Genomic DNA, 10550 nt, shown 5'->3' with positions numbered 1-10550 from the left:
TTTCCCTGCTCATAAGAAACAAGCTGCTTTAAGGTATATATATAATTTTGTGTAAATTGAAGAAGAGAGTCTCCCACAAGCTTGGGGGAGGCTTCTCCAATTACTTAATGCTTTGCCTGATCATCCTCTTAAGAAAAATGAAATACTTGATATCTTTTATAATGGACTAACCGATGCTTCCAGAGATTACCTGGATAGTTGCGCTGGTTCTGTTTTCAGGGAAAGAACACCGGATGAAGCTGAGATTCTATTGAATAATATGTTGACAAATGAAAATAATTGGACACTTCCTGAGCCAACTCCTGAGCCTAATCCTAAACCAACTCCGAAGAAGAGGGGTGTTCTATTTCTCAGTCCTGAAGATATGCAAGAGGCAAAGAAATCTATGAAAGAAAAGGGTATTAAAGCTGAAGATGTTAAGAATTTACCCCCTATTGAAGAAATACATGGTCTTAATTCACCGCCTGTTGAAGAAGTATATGGTCTTAATCCATTACCTATTGAAGAAACTCATGATCTTGATAACCCGACACAGGTAGTAAAGGTAAATTCTCTCTATAGATTTGATGAAGGTGATATTCCTCACTATAAGTCTGCTAGACAATGCTTAGAAGAGTTTGATAATTTTATTGTCAAACAAGAAAACTTCAATGCTTATTTTGGTAGACAATTGAAATACAATTCCGATATGCTTGAACACTTGGGTGATTATATGTCTAGAGTTAAAGGTGAACTTAAACTCATTAGTAAACATGCTTCTATGGTTACCACTCAGGTAGAACAAGTACTTAAAGCTCAGAATGATTTGCTCAATGAATTAAATAGTAAGAATAATGATTTTGCTGTTAGAGTGGCTACTAGAACTGGTAAAATGACTCAGGAACCTTTGTATCCTGAAGGCCATCCTAAGAGAATTGAGCAGGACTCTCAGAGAAATAATATTGATGCACCTAGTCCTTCTAAAAAGAAGAAAAAGAAAAATGATAGGACTTTGCATGCTTCTAGTGAACCTGTTGTAGACACACCTGAGAATCCCAATGATATTTCTATCTCTGACGCTGAAATACAATCTGGTAATGAACATGAACCTAGTGATAATATTAATAATGATGTTCATGTTGATGCTCAACCTAGCAATGACAATGATGTAGAAATTGAACCTGCTGTTGATCTTGATAACCCACAATCAAAGAATCAACGTTATGATAAGAGAGACTTTGTTTCTAGGAAACACTGTAAAGAAAGAGAACGATGGGTTCAGAAACCCATGCCTTTTCCTCCCAAACCATCCAAGAAAAAGGATGATGAGGATTTTGAGCGCTTTGCTGAAATGATTAGACCTATCTTCTTGTGTATGCGATTAACTGATATGCTCAAAATGAATCCTTATGCTAAGTATATGAAAGAAATCGTTACTAATAAGAGAAAGATACCGGAAGCTGAAATTTCCACCATGCTTGCTAATTACACTTTTAAGGGTGGAATACCAAAGAAACTTGGAGATCCAGGAGTAACAACTATACCATGCTCTATTAAAAGAAATTATGTTAAAACTGCTTTGTGTGATCTTGGAGCCGGTGTTAGTGTTATGCCTCTCTCTTTATATCGTAGACTTGATTTGAATAAGTTGACACCTACTGAAATATCTTTGCAAATGGCTGATAAATCAACTGCTATACCTGTCGGTATTTCTGAGGATGTGCCTGTTGTGGTTGCAAACGTTACTATTTTAACGGACTTTGTTATTCTTGATATTCCCGAGGACGATAGTATGTCTATTATTCTTGGAAGACCCTTTTTGAATACTGCGGGGGCTGTTATTGATTGCAACAAAGCCAATGTCACTTTTCATGTTAATGGTAATAAGCACACGGTACACTTTCCGAGGAAACAACCTTAAGTCCACAGTATCAATTCTATTGGAAAAATTCCATCGATTATTTTTGGAGGTTTTGAATTTCCTCTTCCTACTGTCAAGAAGAAATATGATATTCTTATATTGGGGATGTGCATATCCCCGTTGAGGTAACATAGTGTTATTCGAAATTTCTCCGGTTTCATGCGATTCGGAATGAGTTTGTTAACAAGACCTGATCAACCTTGTTAGTGGATTCCTTTTGATGAGCATGAGATGGATGAAAATAGAAAGCACAACCTTCTGTACCCTCCTTTTACCTTCTGTTATTTAGTTGAAATAAAGCAAAAATAGTATTTTTCCTGTCTGTTTTCTGAATTATCCGTGCAATATAAAAATACCCCGAAAATAAAAGTTCTCCAAATGCCCTGCCAATTTAATATGATTTTTTCTGGAATATTTGAGAATATCTGGCACCGAGAACAAAGCAGGGGGAGCATGCACCTGGCCACGAGGGTCCAGGGCGCACCCCCTGCCTCGTGGGCCCATGGTGGCTCCCCTCCACTTATTCCTGCACCCATAGAGTTCTTCTTCCTCCCAAAAAAATCACCATCCAGCTCAAGCACAAGTTCTAGCTCATTTTGCTGCGATTTTCGATCTCCTTGCTCAAAGCACCTCGCACAAAACTGCTTTAGGGGATTGTTCCTTGGTATGTGACTCCTCCATTGGTCCAATTAGTTTTTGTTCTAGTGCTTTATTCATTGCAAATTTGTGCTGCCAAGGTGACCATGTTCTTGAGCTTGCATGTCAAATTTATATGGTTCCAAGTAGTTCTAATGCATGATATAGGCTCTAGGCACTTGTAGGAGTGGTTGCTATCAATTTTGTTGAGCTTGGTTCACTTTTATTTGAAGTTACTAAAAATTTCAGAATTTTTCAGCAAATAATGAAGAGATTTTTGAGGGGCTCATCGAGCCGAAGCTCGAAGGAAAAACAAAGTGAAGAAGCAGAGAGACCCAAATATAATCTGCCTCGCACCGCGGAGGTTCGGCCGTGTGAGTGGCCTTCCAATGATTTCTTGAGAGCGGCCAGGATTTATGATGATTTTTATGAATTGGCTGAGAATGCAGGCCTCACCGACTTTCTCCGCGACCAACGCGAACACTATCTCTTACTCACCAATACTTTTGTGCAAAACTTCTACTATTATCCTAAGGAATCACCTCCTTCAGTAGAGTTTCATTTATATGATATGGTTAAGAAGATGTCACTAGATGAATTTTGCAAGGTTTGCAAAATACCTTTCGAGGGCAGTTTAGAGGAACCACGTCGTAAAGATGTGGGCGGGTTTATTGACACTATTACTGTAGGGGAAACTAGGAAGGTTTCCGATGCAAGAATCACTAGCATACATTTTCCTATTTTACGCTACTTTGCAATATTTGCTAGTCGTTGCTTAATTGGTCGCAGAAACTGTGGAAACCTTAGTGTTCCTGATATTATTATTTTGTTCCATGGTTTATTCTGTGATAATACTGTTAGTATGGGCGGTATTATTGCCAAACGGTTAAGTCTGAACCGTACAAAGGGTCCCATCTTTGGAGGTATCTATGCTTCACGCCTAGCTGCACATCTTAACATACCCATTAGGCACTATGAAAAAGAAGAAAAATTGCTACCCACTGTTTATTTAGATTATAAGAGTATGGTAGCACATGACTTTATTGTTAAGAATAGGGAAGGGGCGTTTAAATACAAATTGTTCTTTGATAAACATCACCCTGAGACTATTACCTTGCCTGCTCCTTCCTTGTTTGATTTATCTGCAGGTCTGTATCTCGTTCCGCTGGCAGCCATTCACGCATACCGGAACCCTACATCAGCCACAGAGCCGGAGCCGGAACCACAATTTGAACCCCCACGCCAGTCTAATTACCAGTGGGACCCGGAGGCAATTGCCAACCAGTGGCAATTCGAGGCCTCATCTCAGTACGACCCCAACTACAGCTTTGGATATCCGCCAGGCCATCCGTGGCAATAAACCAACTTAGGCCAAAAGCCTAAGCTTGGGGGAGTACGTATTTCTCACCAACATTACATTCATGTTCACACACTCATTGCTAGATGTCGGTGCTCATACTCTTTCTCTGTAATATCCATGCTAGTTTATTTCCTTTTTCTTGCTTTCTTCTTGTGTGTTTAATAAACCTTAAGAAAAAACAAAAAATTAGTGTAGCTTTTAGTTAGTTTACTTTTCTTGCTGTAGTAGTAATAATTAAAAAGAAAACCCAAAAATATTTCCCGTTCTTCTTTTGCTTGTTGGGAGCTTTCCCGTGTAAATAGTTTTATTTCTTTTCTTTTCTTTGGGGGTCGATAGGAGAAGACCATAATTAAATTGTTGAAGTGGCTCTTATATGCATTATTGTTGATTTAACCAAGAGTCCATATTGCCTTGGCTTCTCCTGTTTACTGAATGCTCGCAGATTCCAGCTTAGTCCAATGCACGTGCATTCTTATTATTATTCACATCGTTCAGTCATGCAAGTGAAAGGCAATAATGAAAATATATGATGGACGGGTCGAGATGAGAGAAGCTGGTATGAACTCGACCTCTCTTGTTTTTGTAAATATGATTAGTTTATCGTTCCTGATTCAGCCTATTATGAATAAACATGTTTGCAATGACAATTAGAGATCATAGTTGCTTGTGCCATGCTTGATTAGCTATGAGTTATAATGGTTTACCTTGCGTGCCAACATGCTATTAAGATGGTTGTGATGTGGTATGATGGGGTGGTATCCTCCTTTGAATGATTCAAGTGACTCGACTTGGCACATGTTCACACATGTAGTTGAAACAAATCAACATAGCCTTCAAGATATTTATGTTCATGGTGGATTATATCCTACTCATGCTTGCACTCAATGTATATTAATTTTAATGCATGTTCATGACTGTTGTCGCTCTCTAGTTGGTCGCTTCCCAGTCTTTTGCTAGCCTTCACTTGTACTAAGCGGGAATACTGCTTGTGCATCCAATCCCTTAAACCCCAAAGTTATTCCATATGAGTCCACTATACCTTCCTATATGCGGTATCTACCTACCGTTCGAAGTAAATTTGTATGTGCCAAACTCTAAACCTTCAAATAAAATTCTGTTTTGTATGCTCGAATAGCTCATGTATCAACTAGGGTTGTCCGTATCTTCCATGTTAGGCGGGTTATTTTCAAGACGAGTGGACTCCGCTCCTCACTCACGAGAAAATGGCTGGTCACCGGGATGCCCAGTCCCATGCTTTATGCAAACTAAATCAAAATAATTGCAAACAAAACTCCCCCTGGGACTGTTGCTAGTTGGAGGCACTCGTTGTTTCGAGCAAGCCATGGATTGATGCTTGTTGGTGAAGGGGGATGACCGTAGTTTGAGGAGTTCATGTATTCACTATGTGTTAATGCTTTGGTCCGGTACTCTATTAAAAGGAGGCCTTAATATCCCTTAGTTTCCGCTAGGACCCCGCTGCCACAGGAGGGTAGGACAAAATATGTCATGCAAGTTCTTTTCCATAAGCATGTATGACTATATTCGGAATACATGCCTACATTACATTGATGAATTGGAGCTAGTTCTGTGTCACCCTATGTTATGATTGTTACATGATGAACCGCATCCGGCATAATTCTCCATCACCGATGCAATGCCTACGAGCTTTTCACATATTCTTCTCCGCTTATTTACTTTTCCGTTGCTACTGTTACAATCACTACAAAACCCAAAAATATTACTTTTGCTACAGTTACCGTTACTATCATACTACTTTGCTACTAAATACTTTGCTGCAGATATTAAGTTATCCAGGTGTGGTTGAATTGACAACTCAACTGCTAATACTTGAGAATATTCTTTGTCTCCCCTTGTGTCGAATCAATAAATTTTGGTTGAATACTCTACACTCGAAAACTGTTGCGATCCCCTATACTTGTGGGTTATCACCGCTGGCCATGGCTGAGATGGGACGAGCACCCTAGGCCATGGAAACTGTTGATGGATAACACAGAGAAGGCAGTCCGGATGATGTTCAGCGCCGCCTCGGCAATATCACTTGGAGATGGAGAATCAGCAAGGTTTTGGATTGATAACTGGCTTCCGGATGGCCGCTCGCTTGCTTCTATGGCGCCGGCCCTGTTCTCTTTTGTCAAAGACTCCGGCTGCTCGGTTCGGGAAGCACTGCAGAATCAATCATGGATTAGGGACATCTCTGGTGGCGTCTCGGTGCAAGCATTGGCGCAGTATCTGACAGTTTGGGATATCACTCAGGAAACAATTTTGCGGTCAGGATCGCGGGACTGTGCACTCTGGAAGCTCATGAAGGAGCGGGAGTTCTCTGTCAGCAGCGCCTACAGGATGATGTTCATGGCAAATATATGCTTTGCTTGCAACAAGCCGATCTAGAAATAAAAAGCACCACCACGGTGCAAAATTTTCATGTGGTTAGTGGTCCATGGCAAGTGTCTGACGGCGGATAATCTTGCACGCAGAGGTTGGCCCAGGAATCCTTCTTGCCCTCTTTGTCTGTCACAACCTGAGGATTGCACACACTTGTTTGTGCATTGCCGATACACGCAGCAGCTTTGGGGCTTGCTGAAATCCTGGACTCGGGTGCAGTTCATTATGCCGGACGATCGACACGGCTGCACGGAGGAGTGGTGGCTCGAGGTCATAGCGGGCGTACCTAAACCAATGTGCCGCAATTTTGACACCATTACGATCTTGATGCACTGGAGACTGTGGAAGGAGAGGAACTCCAGAGTGTTTGATCAGCTGGCAAGCAGTGCAGAAAGAGTACTAGACGTAGTGCGTGAAGACATAGCAGTGTGGCGATCTGCGGGTTGCATTACAGACTTGGGTCATTAGCACGATCTGGTGTATTTTTCCTTTTCTTTTAGTGGATTGGCGGTCTTCTACGGTTGCCCTCCTTTCGTGGGCGTCAAGTGTTCTTGACGGCAATCTTGTATTCTGTATTTTCTCCCCTATCTAATAAAGATCGGCCATTGGCCCTTCGAGACACAGTTTGCCTCCAAGGGCAGTGGAGAAAAGAAACCGAAATATACCTTATCGATAGGACCTTACAGTCCGCATAAATTGCTGCAGCACCCGACACGGTGAAACCTCCATTGTTCATCATGTCTATTACCTCCATACAGTCATACTCAACCACCAAATTGCTGATTCTGAGTTGCTGCACCAACAGACGCCATGCCGTAACATCTGTTGCAGCTTCATCATCTGTTGCACCCAATACATGCTCGATTTACTCATTTGACGCTGCAATGAAACCACCTTTATCATCTCGGAGGATAGCTCCCAGTGCTCCTTGAAGTGTCTTTGAATGGAACATCGTGTCAACATTGAGTTTCCCTTAATCTGCATGATCCATCCTCCCCTCTTGATACCTACACTCTTCTTCCTCCCCTCTACTTGCCAATTTGAGGATTATTTATTTGCTGGCCCAACACCCCACGATGGCACGAGCATGGTTGGATTTTTTTTCTTTCTGAGTAGGCGATCCCCGACCGGATGGCCAAATCCTCTCGGGTGTTTGATTAGTAGCCAATCGGTCAATAGCGCCCACAGACCCTCCGATAGTTCATAGGAGAGCCAAATTTCTTTTTTCACATGGACATAAAAAAAATTGTGAGCATTCTTTTAAATTTTTATCAATTTCATGTACTTTTTCTAAATTCACAAACTTTTATTAAAATCCATAAAAATGAATCTATGAATTTTTTTTTTCAAATTTGTGATTTCTTAAAATTCACAAATGTATGCTGCAATCGCTTAACATATATTTTTAATGCAAAAACTATTAAAAATATAACTTATAATTAACAGGCATGAATTGATTGGCGCGTTGCATGCATAGAGAGTAATGTAAAAACAATTTAATTTATGACTTACATGCATGACTTGCTTACATGGCATGGTTGCATGTCCAGAAGAAAATAGGGACTGGGTTGTATTGTTTTGTAAGGGGAGGGCTAGCTATTTAGACACAGAAGATGGCATCAAGGTGAATTTTATTAATTGCAAACAATAGTTACATCGTCTACAAGATCCTTTAGGAAAAACAAAGGGGTTCACAGACCCAATTATATATAAAAAAATAGTAAAAACAAAATTTAGCCATCTGATGTGTCGTGTCATTCGCCTCACTTAGACAATGCTTGCTATATAGTCTTTAACGCTCGTTTACAAGCAACGTCTCTCTTATACTCCAACAAAATACTGAAAATTACTCGCTGATGCAGGCGGCGGCGCGGCAGTCACTTTTGCATGGATTGACGCACAGGGGCATGTACAAGTTCCAACAACCGCTACATCCGTAGAACCTGACTTTGCAATTGTCGTTGCACATAACCTCGACTTTGGCTAAGCACGTGTTGAAGCAGCGTTTGTCACAGACGCTGCATAGTATCGCCGGTGTCGGCGCAGGCGTGGGCGCTGCCCATTTGTCCATTTGTCACAGTCGCTGCACACTATCACCGGTGTCGGTGCAGGCGTGGGCGCTGCCCCTTTGTCACAGTCGCTGCACACTATCGCCGGTGTCGGCGCAGGCGTGGGCGCTGCCCCTTTGTCACAGTCGCTGCACGGTATCACCGGTGTCGGCGCAGGCGTGGGCACTGCCATTGACCCAAGCGACGGGCAGCGCCCCATCAGGGCCGTCTCCAGAAATTTGGGGCCCCGGTGTGAAATGGAAAAGAAGACCCTAAATTTTTAGAATTTTATATAACTAAAGAACCAATATAACTTGAGCGTATAAGTAATGAACTATTAGAATCCAAGGGGGGCCGCTAGGCGGAGTACAGGCATAATTCTCCCTACTCCAGTGTCCGACTAATGCCGACGACGGTCGATTGTTTAGGGCATTCGTCGGGGTTAGATTTGTTAGGCGTGATCAGCAAATCACACATGGCGTGACGGATCGAGTTTTGACTGTAAATTTCTATAGAATACATAAAAGAAAGCATTTTCCACATACAAGCATTCTCACAAGCACCTTGCGAACAGACCGCACTCCATGCTATAAACTCACAATATACACTCCAAAGCAAGTAATCAGCATAAATCACAAACACAACAATTGCATGATTATAGGAAGAGAACACCAGAAAAATAAAGAAATAATGTAATGCAACAAGGGACGTGAGGGAGGGAGGGAGGGAGGGAGAAGGAACGATGACAGAGAGGTTACCTGGCTAGGGGAACTGTAAGTCGTCCACATAGCTACCACTCCAGAGGATTCCGCCGGATGAGAAAGGCGGAGGAGACCGAGGCCGGTATAGAGAAGCCGGGATGGGACGCCGAGGGCTGGTAAGGGGTGCGGCCGCCGGGTCGAGCCGCTGGAGTCTCGGGAGGAGAAGTTAGAACCCTAGGCGCCCTTGACTCTTGGTCGTCCTGAACGGAGGAAGAGAAAATGTTCTCTTTTTTTTACGTGGAGCAGGAGAAGAAGTTACGTACGCGCACAGGTTTGGAGATCTCTACTCCTAATGGAGCAGTTGGTAGTCTCCATTCCGGGTTTATTTTCGTCCCACCATTTTCGTCCGGTTTTTTTTTTCGTCCTCACTCCCACCTATGACTTATCCACCAGAAACCGAAAAAATCTCCTCCTGAGGCCCCAACCCGCACCCATCCACGTACCAAAAAAATAGACCTACGAAGGTTAACCAACGAAAAAAGACCTACCAAGATTAACCAGCGAAAAAAAACCTAATGGAGGAGTTGGTAGTCCGGTACGGTTTATTTTCAACACTTTCCTAATGACAAAAGATCACGGATCTAACTTTCCTAGCTTAGCCAAATCAACGAATCTATTTCATAAATGCAATTTGCTTTAGGAAACAAATGATAGATTCTTTCCTACCATAGCCAAATCAACGAATCTCTTCCATTAATGCAATTTGCTTTAGGAAACAAATAATAGATTCTTTCCTACCTTAACCAAATCAGTGAATTTCTCTCATTAATGCAATTTGCTTTAGGAAATAAATAATAGATTTTGAGGAAACAAATAATGGATTTAAAAAAATTCATAAGTAAACCATCTCTACTACTTATTAAAGAAGAAAACATGTACATCGCTAAGTGTACCCAGCCTAACGTACACATAACAACATAGCTCAATTATAACCACACGATCAGAATCACTTAATTTAATCTAATCCAGAGCCAAAAACGCGCTTAGCAATTTACCTGGGCGGACGAAAACTCTGCCGTACCAAACGTTCCGCGCGCCCCGCGTCGACCCCGGTACATCGTTTCCTAATCCAAGGAAAGGAAAACACAATCCGATATCGAAAGATCCCTGAATGCGGGTGAGCGACGCGGTCAACACGGGGAGGCGGCGGCATCTCGAGGGAACGGTGATGGCCAAGTTGTGGGCTCCGGCGGGGCTGCTGTGGATCTGGCGGATGGCAGCAGGATCGGGTCGACGACGGACGGCTCCGGCGAGAGTCGGAGGGACGGCGGCGGCGGCTGAGCTCCTCCATGGCCTGCTGCGGTTCCAGGGAGAACAGAAGGAAGGGACGGGAGGAAGGGCACGGCCAGCAGGCTCTCACCTCTCTTACCTCCATGCCGCCGTCGACACGACCCCCGAGCCTAGACCACGACCCATGCGACGGGACCCCGCTGATGCCGGCG

General features: G+C 42.7%; 1 protein-coding gene across 1 annotated transcript; it reads left to right on the top strand.

Annotated features, from left to right (window-relative positions):
• The first annotated feature begins 5897 nt into the window (after positions 1-5897).
• LOC109774531 (uncharacterized) lies at positions 5898-6305 on the top strand. Its single transcript, XM_020333267.1, has one exon. The coding sequence runs from the start codon at positions 5898-5900 to the stop codon at positions 6303-6305; it is 408 nt and encodes a 135-aa protein (XP_020188856.1).
• The last annotated feature ends 4245 nt before the right edge of the window (positions 6306-10550 follow it).

This window comes from Aegilops tauschii, chromosome 4, assembly GCF_002575655.3.
Source record: "Aegilops tauschii subsp. strangulata cultivar AL8/78 chromosome 4, Aet v6.0, whole genome shotgun sequence".
NCBI classification, from domain to species: Eukaryota; Viridiplantae; Streptophyta; class Magnoliopsida; order Poales; family Poaceae; genus Aegilops; species Aegilops tauschii.
This window is presented reverse-complemented; position numbering and strand designations above follow the sequence as displayed.